The following is a 23,472-nucleotide window of genomic DNA, read 5'->3' as shown; positions in this document are numbered from 1 at the left end:
TTATTAAAAGGTCAAATGGATTTGTCTGTCCATCTTGAATTCTATTATCGGGCCCAGTTTCAGGGGCTATACATGCCTTCAATGCAATAGTGGTCCCACTTTTTAATCCATCCAGTAATGGCTGGAAACGTTCCACTTCATCCATCTCAGCTCTTTCTGTCATTGCCTCCAAAACCCTTTCATTCCTGCCCAAGAGAAAGGAAATGGAGAGAACTTTCCAGGTACCCTAACACAAATTAGTAGATTACACAGGGGCACAGACCACTTAGGAAACAGGACATTATTAGTGTTCCAGATTTCTCACATTATTGTCACCACTCAGTTTCCAGAAACTGCTGAAAGCTAAGGACCATCTCTTCAGGGAAATGCATTCCCTACAATCCATCCCTAGGCTCCTATCCATAAATACCAAATCAAGTGCCCTGTTCCACGGAGTATAAATTGATACAACTTTTGGAGGGACATTTAACAGTACTAATCAATTTCTCATGCATGTAACATATAGTCTACTTCTAGAAATGTATCCAACATACGTGCATAAATGTGAAAGAAGATATACACAAGGATGTTCACTGCAGTATCATTTGTAAAAACGATCACCTAGAACAGATACAGAAATCTGCTTTAAAAAATATCTGTAGGTTGGCTAGGCACGGTGGCTCACGCCTGTAATTCCAGCACTTTGGGAGGCCAAGGCAGGCAGATCACAAGGTCAGGAGTTCGAGATCAGCCTGGCCAATATGAAGAAACCCCATCTCTACTAAAAATACAAAAATTAGCCAGGCCTGGTGGCGGACTCCTGTAGTCCCAGCTACTTGGGAGGCTGAGGCAGGAGAATCACTTGAACCCGGGAGGAAGAGCTTGCAATGAGCCGAGATCGCGCCACTGCCCTCCAGCCTGGGGAACAGAGCGAGGCTCCGTCTCAAAAGAAAGAAAGAAAAAAAAAATCTGTAAGTCCAGCAACAGGGAAATTGTTAAATAAATTATAGCCCATACATACATGTATATGGAATACTAAATAGCCACTAAAGATAATAAGGTAGATCTGTAAGTACGGACATAGAAGAAATGTCCAAGATCTATTATTAAAAAGAAAGAGGTTGAAAAGAATGATTAAGCTTTCGTTAAACCAAATCCCTCTTCAATAATAAAAATCTATCCTATATATGCAGTTGGTTTTATAGGCATAAGTGTCATTCCTCAGCTCTTAAGATACTATCTTTTGTGGTAGCAGATGTCTAGAATCAAGGGAACGCAATATGTTTGTCTATGCTTAGAAAACTTTCTATGAGACTATTCCATGCCATTAACAGTCATTGTCTCTGCAGAACAGGATTTGGCAAAGGGATGAGGCGGTTAAATTTTACTTTACATACTTCTATATTGTTTGAATTTTAAAAATAACATTGTGTCACTTCTGAATTAAAAAAAAAAAAAAAAAAGAATAGTAAAAAGAAACCCTCATCCTAGACAATACAGACATTAATGGTGATATGGGAGACATTTTGCTATACCTCTGATAACCAGTGGAACATTCAGGATAGCACCCATCACTTAGGAATTGTTCTTAAATGTTAAGATTCTTAGTGTTCACTTCTGGGAAGAAACACAATCTTACCTAGTATTTATGACCGACGGGATACCCAACCAACTCAATTGTCCTCTAAACTAAGAGAAAATGATAAAATTGAAAATGGAGAAGAAAAATGATTCTAGTCACATACATGTCCTCTGGCTGCGGTAGAATACAAAGAGCAGAAAGCAGCTTAGCTGCATCAATCATCATGTTGGGAACAGCAGGATCCATGGCTCTGACCAGCAGTAGGATTCCTTCTTCTGTCTCCAGCATGGTCTTGATTCCAAACTGGTAGGGCCAAAAACAAAGAAAGGAGCCTGAAAGATGATAGCATCTAACTGGGGACAAGTTTAGGGGTTGGGTTGTTATGGGTTGAATGGTGTCCTCTTAAATTCCAGTGTTGAAGTCCCAACCCCCAGTAACAAAATGTAACCTCATCTGGAAATATACTCATTGCAAATATAATTAGTCAAGCTACAATGAAGTCATACTGGGGTAGAATGGGTCCTTAATCCAATATGGCCAGTGTCCTTATAAAAAGAAGAAATTTGGATACAGATACATACAGAGGGAGAACACCATGTGATCACATAGGCAGAGATCAGGATGATGCATCTACAAGATAAGGAGTGCCAAGGATTGCCAGCAAGCTACCAGAAACCAGGAGGGGTATGGAACATACTATCACACACAGCTTCAGAAAGAACCAACCCTGCTGATACCTTGGATTTTGAAATTCTAGCCTTTCTAGAATTGTGAGATAATAAATTTCTGTTAAGACACCTAATTTTGTGGTACACTAGAAAACTAATACAGGGGTAGAATACTTTTCCCAATATACTTAGAGATGAACATACCAAAATAATTTTCTAGGAGGTACGACAGAATTAGATGTCTTCCAAGAATAAAAGTCTTTGGTTTATATGTTTCTTGCTAATTCTCTTCCTCCTAATCCAATGGAATAAGTTAATTACAACAAAATTAAACAACGAGGAAGAGAGATTTGTCCTCAGAGGCACATGATTGTGGGCTCCCTGGGTTGAATTACTAAATAGACAAAAAGAAGATAAAAATGGAGCAACAGTCTAGAAGAAAAAAGAAATAGGAAATAAAGCAAATATTGCAAAAACAGTAACTACAGGTCAGGAAATTCAAGAATTAGCAAAAGAAAGTAAAGAAAGAGAGGCCGGGCACCGTGGCTCACGCCTGTAATCCCAACTAATCCCAGCACTTTGGGAGGCCAAGGCAGATGGATCACAAGGTCAGGAGATCGAGACCATCCTGGCTAACACGGTGAAACCCCGTCTCTACTAAAAATAAAAAATAAAAAAATAGCCGGGCATGGTGGCGGGTGCCTGCAGTCCCAGTTACTTGGGAGGCTGACGCAAGAGAATGGCATGAACCCGGGAGCTGGAGCTTGCAGTGAGCTGAGATTGAGCCACAGCACTCCAGCCTGGGTGACAGAGCAAGACTCCATCTCAAAAAACAAATAAACAAAAAAAAAGAAAGTAAAGAAAGAGAAACAACACTGAGCCTGTCCTCTGAAACAGAAGTTAGAACTGAGAAAAAATATCCATAGAAGCATGTATACGTGGCAATGAAAAACAGTTATGATACTAAAAGAGAAAGCCAGAAGTCCTGAACCTCATATTCCTAGTTCCTCTTTCGGGTTTGCCAATAGAAGAGAAAGAACAGGCGTCCAGATGGGGTTTGGAATGAGAATGGGAAAAATCTCACCTTGTTGTTCATAAAAGCTTTCAAGCAGCGAATAATCTCATGCTTGTTCCGGCTATCGTAACTCCTGTACATAGAAGACATAATTAGTGAGGTCCCTTTATTCTCTACCCCTTTCCCATTTTAAATCTTGCAAACAAGATTCTTAGGAATAATAGCCCCATCTAGTAGATGAGTAAATTTTAGGAAATAGCACTTTGCCCAGAAACACTGAATAGATAACTGAAAAAGGATCTTCACCGTCAAAAAATCTGGCTGATCCTCTTGTAATCCAAGAATTAAGTATTAAATTAAAACCTTCCTTTTAACTCTCCCTAGGCTCCTGAGTGCTAAATTCTATCAGGATAACATCCCATCTATTGCTGCTTGCCTCACTACTAGAGGTTTCAAGTCTGAGAAGATATATGCAGGTCTTGGCCATGTATTATTTTGTTTCAGAAAGATTCCAGAAGTACTCTGCTTCAGGCTGGCTTCAAGGTAGCCTAAGAGAGTCCAAGGTATACCTAAAATTATTCCAACCTTGAAGAATGCCACAATACGAGTTCCAAGTATACTATAAGACTTCCAAATAGATATTACCCAGACCAGATTACAGGGCAGCACTAAATCAGATTTTATTTCCAGATTGAAAAAGAATCAGTGCTGGGAGACTAATAGTATTATATGGTATATATTAGAGTTATCCAACATGAAATTTAAGTTCCCCCTCCCTTTCCTATATCTATAATCATCATTCATCCTCTAGTCACCACTATAAGCCCCTTCTCAGTTAAGAGTACATTCCTCTAGCCCACGACTTTACATTTAACTCTACTTTCTACTTCAGAGCAAACAGCAAAGTCCCCTGTGACTCTCCAACTTGAAGTTACAAAGACTTGGAAATCCTCACCCAGCAGTCTCTTCTTTCTCATCATGAAGTCGTTTAAGAATGTCCAATAAGGAGGCCAAGCCTTCAGCACCAAATGTTTGCACCCAACTGTAGGGAACAGAGAAAGGCAAAGCAATATCAAATTAATAAACACTTATTTGCCAAACAAAGTTTATCCTGACAACTTTCTACTCCCAATTCAGACTATTCTCATACTTCCCCAGCTCCTTTGATCGTCAGTCATCATCAGTGAAATCCAACATTCAGCTCCTACTCCTGTTACCTCCTCAGAATCCTCACCTGACGGGGTTGTTGTTAAGAGACACACGAAGGGATTCCAGGCAGCTGAGCAGAGGCATATCCCGCAAGCCTGACCTCAACTCCTGAATATACATCATGGCAGACTTAGAGCTCTCCTTCTGGCTCATGCCCTGGACAGGAGGCAGAGACAGAGATTAGTAATGGTGGAGCCAGTCATAAATTAGGGACTAGCATTAGTCAAGAGAGTTTATATTTTATTTTTATTTTTTATTTTTAGTAGAGACAAGGTCTTACTACGTTGCCCAGGCTGATTTCGAACTCCTGGGCTCCAGCGATCCTTCTGCCTCAGCCTCCCAAAGTGCTGAGATTAGAGCAGTGAGACACCACGTCAGGCCACGTTTATCAGGGCAGATACCCATCTCGCATACCACCAAAATATGTGAGACTTAGAACTGCCTATCCCATTCCCTATATTTACATACTTCATGAAAATTTAACCAGGCAAAAAGTATGTAAGCATGGCAACTAAGTAAGAGAGTAAAAAGTGAATAGGCTTATATAATATAATGAAACCGAATTGATGCAGACATAAAATGTTACATAAAATTGGCCAAAAAAAAAAAAAAACAGGTCCAAGACAAGGGCACAGTCTCCCATGTCATGGGTACCTGCCCCAGGACTCACAGCCTTGGAGGTGTACAAGTACTGGGACACCATCTCCCTCTTGATGATGATGTCCTTCTCCCTCAAAGGTTGCTGTTTCTCCTCATTCAGGTTCATATCCAGCTAGGAGAGGGAGAAAAAAGAGAAAAAACAAAATTGCCTCAAATTCCTTACAAATTTTTAGTGTTTAATATTAGTATGCTTAGTGAAGAGTTGAGCATGTAAAATGCTTATTGAGTAAATAAATCTTTTTGATCCCTAGAAATTTAAGCTATTACAGCTGATGAAAATTCCTCAAAGATAAGTTAACATTTTACTATAAATCTCTATAGACATATACACACTCTTTCTTTAAGAAAAATGGACTCAATAAAAATGGAAGATTTATTTTGTATTATTGAAAGAAAACCACACATAATGCTTTCTGCATCAAGGACGGACCTTAAAAATCTCTTCAGACTGAAGCACTGGATGAATGGCATAATCTAAACACAAGCAAAATCAACAGCAGCAAACTCTGCACCAACTCTAGGGCATACAAACCCATTACCCCCAGTTAACTCAGTCCCTGTACAAACTCCTTTCCCACAAAGAAAGAATTGGAAACTCTATGATAAAGCAGAGATACCTTGACAGACATAATCTGATGTATGTTTGGGGAAAGGCTCTGTTTGATCCTTCTACATATATAACAACCATGTGTCCAAGTCTAGTACCTCAGTGGGCACAAATTTAGCCCTAATAATTCCAGAATGTTAATTGAATTGAGAAAAATATGGATGGGGGGATGTATTCTATTTCTTCTGCAAGTAGCAAAATTAATCTGAAGTTTTTGTGACTTAATTCCTGGTGCTTTTTTTTTTTGAGACGAAGTCTCACTCTGTCACCCAGGCTTGAGTGCAATGACACAATCTTGGCTCGCTGCAACCTCCAGCTCCCAGATTCAAGTGATTCTTCTGTCTCAGCCTCCTGAGTAGCTGGGATTACAGGTGCCCGCCACCACATTCAGCTAATTTTTGTATTTTCAGTAGAGACAGGGTTTCACCATATTGGCCAGTCTGGTCTTGAACTGCTGACCTCGTGATCCACCCACCTCGGTCTCCCAAAGTGCTGGGATTACACGTGTGAGCCACCACTGCCAGCCAGGTGCATTTTTCCTCTTGCAGATAAACTGAACATAGAAGTTACAAACTGGTGGCCCTCAAGTTAAGTCAAATCAAAGATAAAATGTTTCACTTGGCTAGCTCAACATTTTAAATCTGGGGGACCTTACATAAAAATACAGATCTCTAGTAAAACAGCACCAACGGATGCAACCATCAAATTTCATGTTGTGGGAAACTCTACAGGTCAAACAAATGGTTTCTTCAAAAATTTTTTTTTTTAGTATCAATAATAAGGATAAAAGAAAAAGAAGTGCAGTGGCTCATGCCTGTAATCCCAGCACTTTGGGAGGCCGAGGCAGGCAAATCACAAGGTCAGGAGTTCGAGACTAGCCTGGCCAACATGATGAAACCCCGTCTCTATTTAAACTACAAAAATTAGCCGGGCATGGTGGTGTGCACCTGTAATCCCAGCTACTTGGGAGGCTGAGGCAGGAGCATTGCTTGAACTCGGGAGGCGGAGGTTGTAAGTCTTGCTATGCTTGCGACAGAGCAATACTCTGTCTCAAAAAAAAAAAAAAAAAAAAAAGGAAGGGAAACCTATAGTTTAAATGAAAATTGAGAATATCAGTACAGTGGACTATATTTGGAATTGAGATTTGAACAAACTAGTGTTTGAAAAATGACCTAACTGGAGAAATTCAAATAGTGACTAGGATATTTGATGTTATTCAAGATTTATTTTTTTTTTAAATTACAGATTTCTGACCTTCTTTTGAAAAATAGAAATATCTGGCACTCCTAGGCAAGTATTCCCAACTGGAATGCAACCACTTACTAGAACTGAGTTGTGGCTGGCTTTTCTAATAAAAATGCCAAAAGCCTCTCTTCAATTTGCCACATTCCCCACTTATTTTGTCATCTTCTGTCTAGCCTGCTTACCTTATTTATACTACCTGCCTGGCCCAAGAGACATTTAAACTTGCAATCCAAGGCCAAGAGATTATCCTGATAGACCATACTCTTTAGACTCTTAATGTACTTGGAATATTAAGAGACAAACTGAAAGATTCATTGAAAAATAACAACAGTAGTACCAGTTGAGTGCTTACTATGTACCAGGCCCTGTGCTAAGGATTTTAAACCTAAGCTTTTAATTAAGCTAGGCCTGCCACTAGTCTCTATTTGAATCTGAGATCACACATCCATGCAATATACAGGTCTTAGGAAATCCTGTACTCATCAAAACTTTCCAAGACTTACCACTAATGGACACTCATTGAATACCCTCCTTATTCGGTGTTCCTCACTGAGGAAAACAAAGTAAGTCACATGCACATATACTTCGTTACTTAGCTGACTTCAGACACAATCTTTAAAGGTCTTCTAGCAATTCTACGTATTTTCTTTCCAGATTCACCACTAAATACAGGACCTTGAGCAAATGATATTCCATTCTCAGTTTCTCCTTTATACAGTTTGTTGTGAATACTTCAACACTTTATCTGCTCTGGCTTAACCCAAAGGTGGTCTCCATACTACCATCTTTGGCACACAGGGTGAGATGGTCCACTATGTCTTTGTGGCTAAAGTGTTGCTGGGCAGAAGGACATGAACAAGACAGTGATCAGATGTTTCCAAATACAGATTCCAATTTTATGAACTGGTATTTGTATATTTAGTTCCTAATTATGGGATTATAGGGTTAATATTAAGAATTTCCATGTTAAGCCTGGAATTCTTTGTAATAAAGTGCTAGTTAGGGAACTATGCACCAAAAAGAGCCCACCATGCCCATAAATTCCCAGGAAGAAGCAACATTTTGGGAATGGAAAACTTACCAGCATCTGTTCAAAGAGAACCAGAACTTGTTCATCTGAAACATCTTGCAATGACTGTGCTGTGGGATCATCCCCATATGATGCAGAAGAATTTCTATGAGCAGAATTGGGCTTTTCCTTCTCCTTCTTAATTCTCATGCTGGTAAATCTCTCCAGCTGAGAAACAGAAAAAAGCATTAGCAGTGATCCATTTTCACTTACATAACAAACCACACATCAAATTCTTTACCCCTTTAACCTCTTACACGGGCATGGTTCCTCTGGTTCACGAGCAGTTCAAGACTCTTCTGACATGAAAAGAAGAAATCAGTCTTCCTCCTATCTAACTTAGTATACTGACTCTGTAATCTCATCTATGTTCAAAGATAACAGAACCAAAGTATTAAGATTTCAAACCTCTTTACAATAGAAGAAACACTGTTCTTGATCTCCCCTACCATTTCTAAGTCTTGTAAAGTAGTACAGAACTGAAAGCCTCTTATGACAGAGTTCTATCAATAAAATGCCCTTTGTTTCCTTCTAGCTACCCAACAATAAATGTTGCTAGGACCCCAGAAGATGCCTCCCTTAAAGAGGTATTACTACAGAATTTAATAGATATAAGCCACATAGGATAAACGTGTCCTTAAAGTCAGGATTCATTCCTTTCTCTTGAATTTGTACACTCCACAGCACTTGTGTAATGTAAGCAGCAAAAGTTCAATATATATTCTTCAAAATCCCCTTTACATGACATCTCGTCAGCAAATACAATGTACCTCAGGGGTATATATGCCATCTCTCTGCCAAACAAATGCTAATAAGCCATTCCTCAAATCTCAAATACCAATGCTTACATCAAAAAGAGTCCCCAATAAGCAACAGCTTATCAGCTCTCCTCGTTAGAAAATAACAGTAATTATCTGTAAGTATTATAGAGCTTCAAGTGATATCAGTGGCATTCAGACTGCAAGTCAGTTTGGAGTTTAAAAAGCATGCCTAACTTCAGAAGATAATGAAGGTCCATGGAAATGCATGCAATGGGCCAAACACAGAGCAAAGAGTTAGGAAAAAAGCCTTGAGATACTGAGTAGAAGCCATATCACCACTATAAGTTACAGAAAGTCAAAGTTATGAAAACTGGTAAATATTATAGTGTAGGCAATGAGCTAGAACATGCACATGCTAAACAAAATGTCCTTACCTCATCTGCCATGAGCCGCTTCAGAGTCTAGGAAACAGGAAAAAGGAGGGAGAAGAAAGAAATCAGTGAAGTACAAAGAAACCTCCCAAACACCAGACGGGTTGGGGAAAAAAGGGAGAGAAGTTGAAAGGATCCAAGCTACTTTCCACAAGCTAATGATTTCTATCAAAGTACTCCTTAGCACATTCCCTCAAGTAAGGGGCAGGAAGAATTTTAAGGTCACTAACATATGACTCTTAAAAAGGAAAAAAAAAAAAAAGAACACGACGCAGAACTGAACAGAATCCGAATCTGATGACCTTATGAGATATGCTCATATGGTCTTATGCACTTATAAGTGCATATGGATATGCACTTATGAGATATGCTCAACTTCACAGTAAATAAGGCAATGCGAATTAAAACCACAGTGAGACATCAATTCACACTCCCAAGACTGGAAAAAACGCTCATGTCCGTCTAGTCACAGACCAACAGGAACTCTTGGTGGTACTATAAAATGCTATAGCCACTTTGGAAAACAGTAAGGCATTATCCAGTAAAGTTAAATATGCACATGTACCACAACGCAACACATCAATTTCTATGTAACTACCCTGCTGAATTTTGCACATATGTAGTGGAATGTGTATACCAAGAGTGTTCATAGTAACACTATGACATGTAAAACAGAAAACAATGCAAACGGTCATCAAGAGTAGGGTTTTCTGATCTGCCATCTGGATATATTGGAACCATCACCAAAACACAAATTTTCATAAAAATTCTTAAGGGGGAGGCCATCACTCTGGAGGTTGAACCCTTGGATAAAACAAAATATAAAGGCCAAAATCCAGGATAAGGAAGGAATTCCTCCTGACCAATAAAGACTGATCTTTGCTGGCAAGCAACTGGAAGGCGGATGTGCTTTGTCTGACTACAGCATTCAAAAGGATTCGACTCTTCATCTTGAGACTTTGTGGTAGGGCTAAGAAAAAGAAGTTTTACACTACTCCCAAGAAGAGTAAGCATGAGAAGAAGGTGAATCTGGCTGTCCTGAAACACCATAAGGCCAATGAGAATGGCAAAAGTAGACACCTTCGTTGGGAGTGCCCTTCAGATGGTAGTGTTACAGTGTTTATGGCCAGCCGGCCACTCTGACAGATATTATTATGACAAAAGTTGTCTGATTTATTGCTTAAACAAACCAGAAGACAAATAATTGTGTATGAGTTAATGAAAGATGTGAACTAAAAGAGGAGAATGGACAAATATACTGGTATACTGGTATAAGGAAAGCAATTTCACAAAGAAAGTGAATGAACTTACAGCTATTCATAAATATAATATTGAATTATTATTTCATTTACATTCAGCTTAAAAACATGTAACACTGTATTATTTGGGATGTAAAATTATTACATAAAGGAAATAATTACCATAAATGTCAAAACAGTGGTTAGTTGGGGTGGGTGGGGTGGGGTTGTGACTGGGGAAGGGGACAAAGCAGCTACTGGGGTGTTTACAATATTCTGTATCTTGACATGGATCACATGACTGTCTAGTTTATAATTATCCTGTACGTTTTACATTCTCTTCTGCATACATGTTATACTTTACCCCTCCTGCCCCCCAACCCCTCGCAAAAAAATAAAGTCTGAATGAGCAAGTCTGGGAAAGTGGGAATTTGTTTTCATCCTGCTTAATTTTAAACAATATTTTTTTTCATTAATGTCCTTAGAAGCGTATAGTAAATCTCTCTTTTTTTTTTTTTTTTTTTTTTTTTTAAAGAGACAGGGTCTCCCTGTGTTGCCCAGGCTGGTCTCGAACCCCTGGGCTCAAGTGATCTCCCCACCTCTGCCTCCTGTGTAGCTGGGATTTCAGGTGCATTCCACCACACTCAGTTGGTAAATGCTTCTTGAGTAACCTTCCCCAACTAATGAAAAACTAGTTCCGTTTCTGCCACAAAGCTATTTTTCCTCTTTTACAGACCAGAAAAATCTACATTATTATGTTCACGTTCCCCATATAACACAGCTCAGTTCAATCCAGTGTAAACTGTGAATGTAGACTTCGTCCATTTTTCACCAACCTGGTGCTTTTGAAATAAAATAAAACAAACGCCGGGCGCGGTGGCTGAAGCCTGTAATCCCAGCACTTTGGGAGGCCGAGACGGGCGGATCACGAGGTCAGGAGATCGAGACCATCCTGGCTAACACAGTGAAACCCCATCTCTGCTAAAAAAATACAAAAAAACTAGCCAGGCGAGGTGGCGGGCGCCTGTAGTCCCGGCTACTCGGGAGGCTGAGGCAGGAGAATGGCATAAACCCGGGAGACAGAGCTCGCAGTGAGCTGAGATCCGGCCACTGCACTCCAGCCTGGGCGACAGAGGGAGACTCTGTCTCAAAAAAAATAAATAAAATAAAACAAACAAGCAAACAAACTTTAACCTCCATGGTCCAGAACAGGTCAAGCTTCCACTGGCTGAGGGCTAATCACTCACCCAAACCATGAGAATCTTGTCATGAGAAAATGTCCATGGAATTTACAGTTACTTCATGTGTTCTGATTACATAATAGAAGCAAGGCAGAAGGATGATGAGGCAGAAAGCACCACCCAAGACAACCAACAACATAGTTCCTTTTGTCACCACCCCTAAGTCCCTTGGCATACAGAAGGTGAAACAAGCACAAAAGGGATGAATGCATACGATTTGGGTTACCATAGCCAAGGCTGAACTTAACTGCTCCTAGAGCAATTGCTTCCAAAATCTTGTCCCCCAAACTCAAAGAGTTCCCTCAGAACCAAGCAACAAGCAAACTACTCTAGGATGGATTAACGCAGATAACAGAACCTGAGTCTAAAGAATGGCAGCTGAATTGTTCACAGCTGAAGCTTAAGTTAAAAAAAAAAAAAAAAAGTGTTAGGCGGAAACCAGCAACCTTCTCTTTCTGCCTACAGACTCTTGATTCGTCTCTCTTCCATCCATGTCTATTAGCACTACCTAAGTTCACACCATTATTGTCTTCTGTTTGATTTACTCCAACAGCCTCCTAACTGATCTCCCTGCCTTCAGTCCCATCTGCCCCATACCACATCCATTCTGCATACTATATCCAAGAGGACTCTTTCTAAAATGCCAAGCTGTCCATGTTATTTTTCCATTTAAAAGCCTTCAATCGCTCTCCACTGCCCTATGTTAAAATCCAAATTCCTGTGCATGGCATATGACTCTCCTGGCTTTTCCCCCAGTCTCATTTTCTCAGCAAACTCTCCGCCTCAAACTCCATCTTCATCTCCAAACAGATGACACTGTCTCAATGCCCCAGACTTGCTCTAGGCTGCTGCCTCCTCAGCCTAGACTGTGCTTTCAAGGCTAACTCCAACAGGCCCTACGGAATGATCCCTCCTCTAAATGGATATGTACCTTTCCTTGTGTTTCCATAGTAATAGGCACTTGCCTGTCTCACAGCACTAAAATTGGATTACAATTGTCTTTTGATTGTCTGTTTCCTCTACCCCTTTCCAGACTAAGTTGCTTGATGGCAGAGCCTGAAACTTGGTCATTATATCTCCTATGAACAAATACTATAATCTAGTGTTGCCTCCCTAAAATATCAATCCCTGGAGAAACTCTCCAAGTCTATTCCACCTCTTCATTATATCAATGAAGTGATTTAAGCCCAGCCAGGTGAAGTAAATCACTGAGGTCATATGATTAGGGGATAAGTTGGATACAGAACTCAGGCATCCAGACTCCAAAAGCCGCCATATCTTTGCATTCCCCAAATTCTTGTGCCTTTTTCCTATTCAATGTCCACTAACTCTCGCCTTTAGATAGAAAAGAACGGGAGTTTTATACATATATAAAACTTCATATACACATATATGAAGGAAGATGCCAGTTTCCCTTGCTTTCCTAGGGCATCATCAGAAACAGATTTTATCTTAAAAAAAAAAAAAAAAAATTATCTGCCGGGCACGGTGCCTCACACCTGTAATCCCAGAACTTTAGGAGGCCGAGGTGGGTGGATCATGGGGTCAGGAGTTTGAGACCAGCCTGACCAACATGGTGAAACCCCATCACTACTAAAAACACAAAAATTAGCCGGGTGTGGTGGTGCCTGCCTGTAATCCTAGCTACTCAGGAGGCTGAGGCAGGAGAATCGCTTGCACCTGGTAGGCAGAGGTTACAGTGAGCAGAGATCACGCCACTGCACTCCAGCCTAGGTGACAGAGCGAGACTCCATATCCAAAAAAAAAAAAAAAAAAAAAGGAAGAAAAGAAAAAAAAAAAAGAAAAAAAATTACCCATGTTTTAGGGTTCAATTTGGGGAAGGACAACAAACACTATGCATGAGGGAAAAAAGCTACATTTCCTGAGCTAGTCCAACAGAGGGCAGCAACAACCAGCAAAGTGAATCACAGCACAGTCAGTACAAGCAAAACTGTTTTAGAATCCAATACAACACTCAAACAGCAAGCTCAATTATTAAAATAGAAACCTGCTGCTTCAGTATATTCAGAGTGTATTGTTTACTTAGTTAATACTATGTGTATTCTTCTTACAGATTCTATGTTGGCAAACGGTTTTGTTCAGTAGTCATTTTTTAATTGTATCATTAGTTGTGTGTATTATCTGAAATGTAGAATAAGTTCCTAGATCAAGACAAAAAAAAAAAAAAAGAAAAAAAAGAAAAAATAGGAGTTCAGGAAGATAAATGCTACAGGAGCTTTATTTATGTATTATGTCTCAGATGTCCAAGCTTCTTAAAATTAAGTCTCTAATCATCCTACCTACATCTAAATGCATCCACTTTCATTATTCTCCTTGTTTGCTGTCAATTCTCTTCTGGTCCCAAACCAAACCCTTACTGTCCTAGCCTGGCTGTGGTAAATATCTCACTTCTTGGCCCTTCTATTCAGTCCTCCACTAAACATTAGCACTTTTACCTGTAACTACAAATATAGATACTGAAGGAAGCATAAATACAGAATGAAATTTTTTTTTAAATATCCAAATCTGGCTTATGAATCCAGATAAATAGGAACTTTCAGGTAAAGGATGTCAGACTGAACCAAAACATCTAATTTCTCTCCTTCTTGAAACCTCACTAAACCTACAGAAAAGGTGTTTTCTAGAAAGTAAGAAGTGATGCAAGGAAAGAGCCTACAAGGTTGGGAAGAACAAAAGAGCAGCTGCAAATTTTGAAGACTAGGACTAGAAGAATTAAATCCAACAGATTACAGAAAGCTGAGTCCTAAACCGGAAAGAGCAATAACCAACCCATTACACTTAAGGATCCTCAAAAGGCTCAGGAATAATTGGCACCAGATACCTATGGAAATAGGAGTTAAAGGAGGGGGAGGCTAAAAATAAGACTGGTTGGAAGCTGTTTAAGAAGCCAGTTAGATACCTAGATCCTACCCCACCCCTCAACCATGCCATTGGGAGACTATCCTCCCTTCTTCCAGCAGAGGTCTGGAAGTTTGTTCTCAGAAGAGGGTAAAACAGAGGGTCTCTGGATTGGAGGATGCCAGGGACCCTATACTAAAAAGAAAAGTAAACCTAGGCATAGTATGTACTGAGACACTCAGTACGTTTCCCCCTCTAGTCTCTTAAGAGCCCTAGCAGCCTGGCCTTTCCCCTTGAGACAGAAGGTTGGAAGTGTCTTCTCTGGGGAATCAACTTAAAGCTTGTGACATAGTCCAAGTAGATCACTTCAGAGCTCCATCATCCAACACGTACCACTAGACACATATAATTATAGAACACTACTAAGGTGGCTAGTGTAAGTGAGGAGGAATTTATTACATTTTATTTAATTTTAACAAAATTTAAATGGCAAACTTATGAAAGAAGCTCAACATCGTATGTCATCAGAGAAGTGTAAATTAAAATAAGATACCACTACATACCTACTAGAATAGCCAAAATCCTCAACACTGATAACAACAAATGCTTGCAAAGATGTGGAGCAAGAACTTTCTTTTCTTTTTTATTTCTTTTTTTATTTCATTTTATTTTTTGAGACAGAGTCTCACTCTGTCACCAAGGCTGGAGTGCAGTGGCATGATCTCAGCTCACTGCAACCTTCGCCTCCCAGGTTCAAGCCTCCTGAGTAGCTGGGATTACAGGCGCCCGCCACCACACGTGGCTACTTTTTGTATTTTCAGTAGAGACAGGGTTTCACCATGTTGGCCAGGCTGGTCTGGAACTCCTGACCTCAAGCGATCTGCCCACCTTGGCCTCCCAAAGTGCTGGGATTTATAGGCGTGAACCACTGCACCCAGCCGAGCAAGAACTTTCAATTCATAGCTGGTGGGAATGTAAAATGGTACAGCCACTTTGGAAGAGTTTTACAGTTTCTTATAAAACTACACATACACTAACATAAGATCCAGCGATCATGTTCTTTGGTATTTATTTATCCAAAGGAAGTGAAAACGTATGTCCACACTAAAAACCTGAAGAGAAATATTTACAGAAGCATTATTCATAAGTTACAGCAGCATTATTCATAATTGCCAAAACCTGAAAGCAACAAAGACATCCTTCAGTAGGTGAATAGGTAACTAAACTGTGGCACATTCAGACAACAGAACATTATCTGTTGTCTTAGTGATAATCTTAAGGGCATATTGCTAAAAGAAAGAAGCTGATCTGAAAAGGCTACATATGGCCGGGTGCGGTGGCTCATACCTGTAAACACAGCACCCTGGGAGACTGAGATGGGTGGGTCACTTGAGACCAGGAGGTTAAGGCCAGACTGGTCAACACAGTGAAACACCACCTCTACTAAAAATATAAAAATTAGCTCAGCATGGTGGTGGGTGCCTGTAATCCCAGATACTTGGGAGGCAGAGGCATGAGAATAGCTTGAACCTAGGAGGCGGAGGTTGCAGTGAGCCAAGATCGAGCCACTGCACTCCAGCCTGGGCAACAGAACAAGACACCGTCTCAAAAAAAGAAAAAGGCGGCCAGGTGTGGTGGCTCATGCCTGTAATCCCAGCACTTTGGGAGGCTGAGGCAGGTGGATTGCCTGAGGTCAGGAGTTTGAGACCAGCCTGGTCTCACTGGTCTCAGAGAAAAATCCCGTCCCCATTGTGAAATCCCGTCTCTACTAAAACTACAAAAATTAGCTGGGCATGGTGGCAGGTGCCTGTAATCCCAGCTACCTGGGAGGCCGAGGCAGGAGAATCACTTGAACCCGGGAGGCAGAGGTTGCTGTGAGCCAAGATCAAGCCATTGCACTCCAGCCTGGGCGACAAGAGCAAAACTCTGTCTCAAAAAAAAAAAAAAAGAAAAAGAAAAAAGAAAAAGGCTACATATTCGTACCCAACTATATGACCTTCTAGAAAAGGCAAAACTGTGGAAAAAGTAAAGAGAACAGTGGTTGCCAAGGGTTGAGGGAGGCAGGTTATGAATAAATAGAGCACAGAGGGTTTTTAGGGCAGCGAAAAATACTCCGTATGATACTATAGTAGATGGATATATGTCATTCAAGGATTGTACAACACTGAGTGAACCCTAATGTAAACTATGGACTTGGGTGATGCTAATGTGTTAATGCAGGCTCATCAATTGCAATAAATGTACCATGCTAGTGGGGGATGTTGACAATGGGGGAGGCCATGTGATATGGTTTGGCTCTGTGTCCCCACCCAAATCTCACCTTGAATTGTAATCCCCATAATCCCCACATGTCAAGGGCGGGACCAGGTGGAGGTAATAGGATCATGAGGGCAGTCTCCCCTATGCTGTTCTCATGATATCAAGTGAGTCTCATGAAATCTGATGGTTTTGTAAGCATCTGGCATTTCCCTTGCTAGCACTCACTCTGTCCTGCCACCCTTAGAAGGCAAAGCAGAAGGTGCCTGCTTCTCCTTTGCCTTCTACCACCATTGTAAGTTTCCTGAGGCCTTCCCAGCAATGCAGAATTATGAGTCAATTAAATCTCTTTCCTTTATAAATTACCCAGTCTCAGGTATTTCTTCATAGCAGTGTGAGAAAGAACTGATACACCATGCATGTGTGTGGGCAGGGATATATGGGAAATCTCTGTACCTTCATCTCAATTTTGCCAAGATACTAAAACTGCTCTTTTAAAAAAGGGCTTAAAAACATTTTTAGGGACTGGGTGTGGTGCCTCACATCTGTAATGCCGGTACTTTGGGAGGCTGAGGCAGGCGGATGGCTTGGGCCCAGGAGTTGGAGACCAGCCTGGGCAACATGGCAAAACCTGCCTCTACAAAAATATTTAAACATCAGCCAGGCATGGGCCAGGCGCGGTGGCTCACGCCTGTAATCCTAGCACTTTGGGTGGCCGAGGCAGGTGGATCGCGAGATCAGGAGATCGAGACCATTCTGGCTAACACAGTGAAACCCCATCTCCACTAAAAAATAAACACAAAAAATTAGCTGGGCGTGGTGGCACGCACCTGTAGTCCCAGCTACTCGGGAGGCTGAGGCAGAATTGCTTGAACCCAGGAGGCAGAGGTTGCAGTGAGCCGAGACTGCACCACTGCACTCCAGCCTGGGCGACAGAGCCAAGACTCTGTATCAAAAAAAAACAAAATTTAACCAGGCATTGTAGTGCTTGCCTGTAGTCCCACCTACTCAGGAGGCTGAGGTGGGAGGATCAGCTGAGCCCCCAAGGCAGAGGTTGCAGTGAGCTGAGATCACATTGCTGTACTCTATCCTGGACAACATCTTAAGACTGTCTCAAAATAAATAAATAAATAAAAATTTAGCATCTCAGTTGAGATGTCTGTAAATGTGAAATAAACACTGCAGTTCATAACAATATAAAAAAGTAAAATATTTCGTTATTTTTATATTTCATTCATATTGAAGTAATATTTTAGATATATTACATTAAACTTAATTTCACAAGTTTCTAAAACTAGAAAATCGAAACTTACAATGTGATTCACATTAGATTTCTATTGGATGGTGCTGTCCTACAGCAAAGCAACCAGCTTTCAAATCCTACCCATGCATCTAGAGTTTCCAATCTGCTTTGTAATCCCTCATTCTTAAACATGAGTAGACAATCCAGGATTATCAGACATCTGAGGAAAGCTCCTAACATGAGAGAAAAGGGGCTGGGGGAAGCAACTTGCCATATAAACAGTATGCAACAAGAAGAAAGATGTTTTAAAAATCATTAATATCCACAAGAAACATTCAGAGGGAAAAAGAGCTCATTAGAAGTTTAAAATACGAAAACAGAAATTAAAACTCAATAAAAGGACTGGAAGAATTAAGGAAATTCCCCAAAAAGTACAGCAAAAAGAAAAGAAAATTAGACCAGTTTGGGAGGACCAATATCCAAATAATAGGAGAAAACATAAAATACAGAGCAAGTTATCAAGGAAATAAAGAAAATTTCCCAGTATTGAAGGGTAAGTCTCTAGCACAAAGGGCAAAAATAGATTATTCAAAGGCATATAATGGTGAAATTTCACAACACTGGAATACAAACAAAATCCTACAAAATTCCACAGGAAGGATGAAAACAGGTCATATATAAAGGAATCAGAGTAGTTCTGGGTTTCTTAACAATAATATCAACAGCTGGGTGGCAATGGAACAAGGCCTTTAAAAATCTGAAGAAAAATAATTTCCAAACTACAAATCTATACCCAACAAAAACTATCAATCAAATGTCAGCTTAGAATAGACATTTTCAGGCATTTAAGCTTTAAAAATCTGTTCCCATATACTGCAGGAAGCTACTGTAGGGCTTGCTCCACCAAAGAGAGGATGCGAACCAAAAAAGTGCAAGACTTGAAATACAGGAAATGAAACCTAACACATGAGGAAATTGAAGGAAATCCCTGGGATAAAAGATTCCAGGATGACTGTATGTGCCAAGTACAGAGAACCACCAGTTAAAAGGGAGCAATGAGACTTGAGCCAGACCCTTGAAGCCTGTCATCACCATCATCTGCTTTTGTTCTGGCTTTTAAAATAGACAATACCTGGGTGAACCTGACCCAGATGGTTGGCCTGTCTGGACCATATGTTAATAGTTTTTTTCTTTCCTTCTCTGCTCTACTATCTGGACTGTCAAGGATACTCATTCCAGCCCACAGAACTTTCCCGCTTCGACTTATTCAGGAGATCTAGAGGTTGCATACGGTAAGCTCAGAAGCAAAAAATACAGAGCAGTGTACTCCCCTGACCATATTCCTGTTGAATGTCTAGTACTTGGCCCTCACTGCAGGCCTGCCAGATGCTCAACTGTGGCAAACCGTTTCCCAGGTCTTACTTATGTCCTGGCCAAGTGATGTCCTTAGAATCTAGGTACGCTTGTAAACACTCAGAGGATCTGAACCTGGTCTATGACTATGAGATGGTATTCAGTTTTTCTCTGCCCGGAAGACTCCATCTAACAGTGGCAATGCCACCTTTTATACACACATTAGATTTTTGTTTCTTATGTTTTCTATCTTTCATTTATATGCAAATAATTATTAATGAAAACATAAAATATTTTTAAAGGGGTAGAAAAACATTTATTCCATAGGAGTTTTTATGCAACAGAATTAGATGACTAGATAAATGTCTAAAAGTCATTAGCTGGTACAGGAAAATAATTTAATAGAACTGCATGTATTAAACTTCTCCAAAAGATTCTCAATGCCATCAAATCTTACTTAAATCAATACAAATTGCTCAAAGGTGGAGTACATCAAAAGTAACGGCATCAAATATAAATGTATTTGGCTGGGTTCTTCTCTGCACTAAGACCATCCATCAATATAAAAATTAAAAGCTGTCCCTTTACTCCCCCCCTTCCAGACAGTAATTCAAGTTCTGATTCAGTTACCACATCCTAATGTAATATGTGGTAAGATAAATCTTTTGGTACCATCTACAGGAAATTAGAAACTTCCTAGATACTTTATAATAGTTTACAACAACAACAACAAAAAAAAAGTCAAAAGACCCCAAGGTATTTATTCCCTGTAAGGCCAAGCTAATAAACAACTTAATGAGTTTGAAACACCCTGATTAATTATTATCAGAAAACATAAATGAAGTTTAAAACTTATTTTGCATATTTGGATTTGTTCTTGCGGTGGTAGCGGTTGTGTGTATTAATACTTCAGCTTTTTAAAAACAGGCCAATGGCAGTCTTCTGCACAGAGGCTCCCTCTGTTTGCTTAGTAACAGAATTGAACCTGTTGTAAATTCAACACACAAGAAAACTCATCCAAGAGACTGATTTACCTCTACTTGATTCTCTGAATCTTTAACTTTTCACTTTACCCAGAGAATACTCAGACAACTAAGCATGGTCTCTTGGCACAGGATGCTCATGTAGCCAAGCAAAAGGTAACTGGGTAGTTCTTAGCAGCAGAGAGGTTAGCAGGGATCTAAAAAGAGAGTATGACTAAACATTACTCTGAACACAGAGTACATTCTACATAGCAAAAAGTGTTTCTAATTCCTACTTCTGTGCTTCACATGGACAATTAATCATGGACAGTAATTGCAAGAACCATGTGGCTAGCACACAGGAAATAAAAACCCACACCGTAAGCCAATATTTCATTACTTTCTAAAGATTTTGTTAAGGCTAACTTGTAATAGACAACTACAATTATATTTGAGTTCTTGGCTAAACAGACTACCACCAGAACAGCACAGCTGAATGCCACTTGGTCCTTACACTCTGATGATTCTGGGAGGCCCAGGATCCATAGGAACTACAAAGGTTTTTGTTTTTTGTGTTTTTTGTTTGTTTGTTTGTTTGTTTTTTTTGAGACAGAGTCTTGCTCCTGTCGCCCAGGCTGGAGTGCAATGGCATGATCTCGGCTCACTGCAACCTCCGCCTCCCGGGTTCAAGTGATTCTCCTGCCTCAGCCTCCCGAGTAGCTGGGATTACAGGCACCTGCCACCATGCCCAGCCAGGTTTTCTTATATGTATAATCACAACACAATTCACTAACTCCCTCAGTATACACAGTCCACTCCTACTTCTCTCTTTTCTGACATCCACCTTTGCTCATGGGCTAATTTAGTGTGAAGAACATGTTTAATGTGATAGGTGGAAGTCTAAGACGTCCCCCAAGATTGCTAGCCTGATGTACATACCCTGTATAATCATCAGGACTGTGAATATGATAGGATATCATTCCTGTGATTAGATTACATTTTAGGTACAACTGATTTTTTTTTTTTTTTTTTTTAAGACAAGGTCACTATGTTGCCAGGCTGGTCTTGAACTCCTGAGTTCCAGCAATCCTCCTGCCTCAGCCTCCCAAGTAGTGGGGACTACAGGCATACAGCACCATGCCTGGCTCAGGCACAACTGACTTTTAAGAAAGGGGAATTATCCAAGTGGGCCTGACCCAATCACATGAACCCTTTAAATCTAGAGGTCAGAGACACAAGGATTCGGGATGCCATTTCTGGCATGAAGGTAGATGGGGCCAAAAGGCAAGGATTAGAGGCAGCCTCTGGGTACTGAGAACAGTCCCCCAGTGACAGCCAGCAAAGAAATAGGAACCTCAGCCCTACAACTGCAAGGAACTGAATTTGGCAAACAATCTGAATGAGCCTGGAAGCAGATTTTCCCCCAGAGCCTCCAGGTGAGAACTCAGCCCAGCCTGACATTTTGATTTCAGCCTTGTGATATTCTCAGAACCCAGATACATAATCCATGCCAAACTTCTGACCAACAGAACTATGAGCTAATAAACGTGTTTTAAGCTGGTAAATTTGGGGTGATGTTATAAGCAATAGGAAACTAATACATTAAGTAAATTGCTGAACTCTGGAATTTATCTAGAACTTCGCTGAAGGAAAAGGCTCTTGAGTCCTGATTTTTATTTCTGGTTTCCTAGAAAACTACAAGTATGATTTTGAGCAAACTAGTTTAATTATTCATGCTTCAGTTCCCCCATTTACTAACCCCCCACACATACCTCTTATGACCGCTGAGATCATAAATAAAATGGAGAGGTGAGAGATCATTCTGTAAAGGCAAATGTGCTGCAAGACTTCTTGTAAAATACATACCTGAAGATAGACTAGTGGATGCTTTACGCCAACAGTATGGCGTAAGGAAAAATCTATTCGTTGTCTATAAATTATACACTTAGCCACAATTATTACACAAAAGTAACTAAAGGACTCACTCAAGCCAGGTTCTAAATATTTTATGTTAGAACTCCCTTTTATTTCATGTCCTTTGTAGGGACATGGATGAAGCTGGAAACCATCATTCTGAGCAAACTCTCAGAAGGACAGAAAACCAAACACTGCATGTTCTCACTCATAGGTGGAAACTGAGCAATGAGAACACCTGGACACAGGATGGGGAACATCACACACTGGGGCTTGTCGTGGGGTTGCGGGAGGGGGAGGGATAGCATTAGGAGATACACCTAATGTAAATGATGAGTTAATGGGTGAAGCAAACCAACATGGCACACGTATACATATGTAACAAACCTGCACGTTGTACACATGTACCCTAGAACTTAAAAGTATAATAAAAAATAAATAAAAATAAAAAATAAAAATAAAATCTTACATACACACACACACACACACAAAAGAACTCCCTTTTTTTTGAGATGAAGTATCACTCTGTCATCCAGGTTAATGTGCAGTGGTGTGATCTTGGCTCACTGCAACCTCTGCCTTCTAGGTTCAAGTGATCTCCAGCCGCAGCCTCCCAAGCAGCTGGGATTACAGGTGCACACCATTATACCTGGCTAACTTTTCTATTTTTTTTAGTAGAGAAAGGGTTTCACCATATTGGTCAGGCTGCTCTTGAACTCCTGACCTCAAGAGATCCACGCGCCTCGGCCTCCCTAAGTGTTGGGATGACAAGTGTGAGCCACCACACCCGGACTACATTAGAACCTTCTTAACAGAACATTTGTTGTAAGTTTTTCTGTGAACCAGACTAATTGCATGAGGGTAAAATCATGTCTTATTCAAATGATGTAGCCCACATTTTAATAAATACATTTTAAAATTAGCATCAGTATAGGTTTAGGAGCATCATCCGAAACACAGTATATTTATTCTTTCATTACTCAAATTGAGAAAAGTAAGTTTCAAGTCAAGGTCTATGACAGCACACTATGATCGTTACGAATAGCTCAGTAAACCATTAGATCAAACCTTCAAGAGTAATGTCTTTCCTTATGAATGAGACCAAGGAACCTTGACTGAAGCCCACAGGACATATCTATGAGTTGTCCTTGGAGAAAATATTCAATTATGGGATAGCATA

At 40.3% G+C, this 23,472-nt stretch overlaps 1 protein-coding gene and 1 pseudogene across 2 annotated transcripts in view; one reads left to right on the top strand and one right to left on the bottom strand.

The window, feature by feature from the left end:
* The window catches only part of DIAPH1 (diaphanous related formin 1), a 105,306-nt gene that overhangs the window by 64,876 nt on the left and 16,958 nt on the right, over window positions 1-23,472 (bottom strand). Inside the window, exons 2-9 of one of the 2 annotated variants that reach the window (XM_073010619.1) lie at window positions 9,230-9,256; window positions 8,047-8,202; window positions 5,124-5,225; window positions 4,479-4,609; window positions 4,200-4,286; window positions 3,314-3,377; window positions 1,725-1,864; window positions 77-185 (exon numbers count right to left, since the gene is read on the bottom strand). In XM_073010619.1, coding sequence (XP_072866720.1) covers window positions 77-185; window positions 1,725-1,864; window positions 3,314-3,377; window positions 4,200-4,286; window positions 4,479-4,609; window positions 5,124-5,225; window positions 8,047-8,202; window positions 9,230-9,256 — 816 coding nt within the window. The remainder of the gene's footprint in view (window positions 1-76; window positions 186-1,724; window positions 1,865-3,313; window positions 3,378-4,199; window positions 4,287-4,478; window positions 4,610-5,123; window positions 5,226-8,046; window positions 8,203-9,229; window positions 9,257-23,472) is intronic. The other variant, XM_073010618.1, reaches the window with a different exon arrangement.
* LOC119628058 (ubiquitin-ribosomal protein eS31 fusion protein-like) lies at window positions 9,594-10,979 on the top strand (annotated as a pseudogene).

The sequence above is a fragment of the Chlorocebus sabaeus genome, chromosome 23 (genome assembly GCF_047675955.1).
Source record: "Chlorocebus sabaeus isolate Y175 chromosome 23, mChlSab1.0.hap1, whole genome shotgun sequence".
Lineage (NCBI taxonomy): Eukaryota > Metazoa > Chordata > Mammalia > Primates > Cercopithecidae > Chlorocebus > Chlorocebus sabaeus.
The sequence above is the reverse complement of the archived record's forward strand: the minus strand, read 5'-3'. Positions and strand labels throughout refer to the sequence as shown.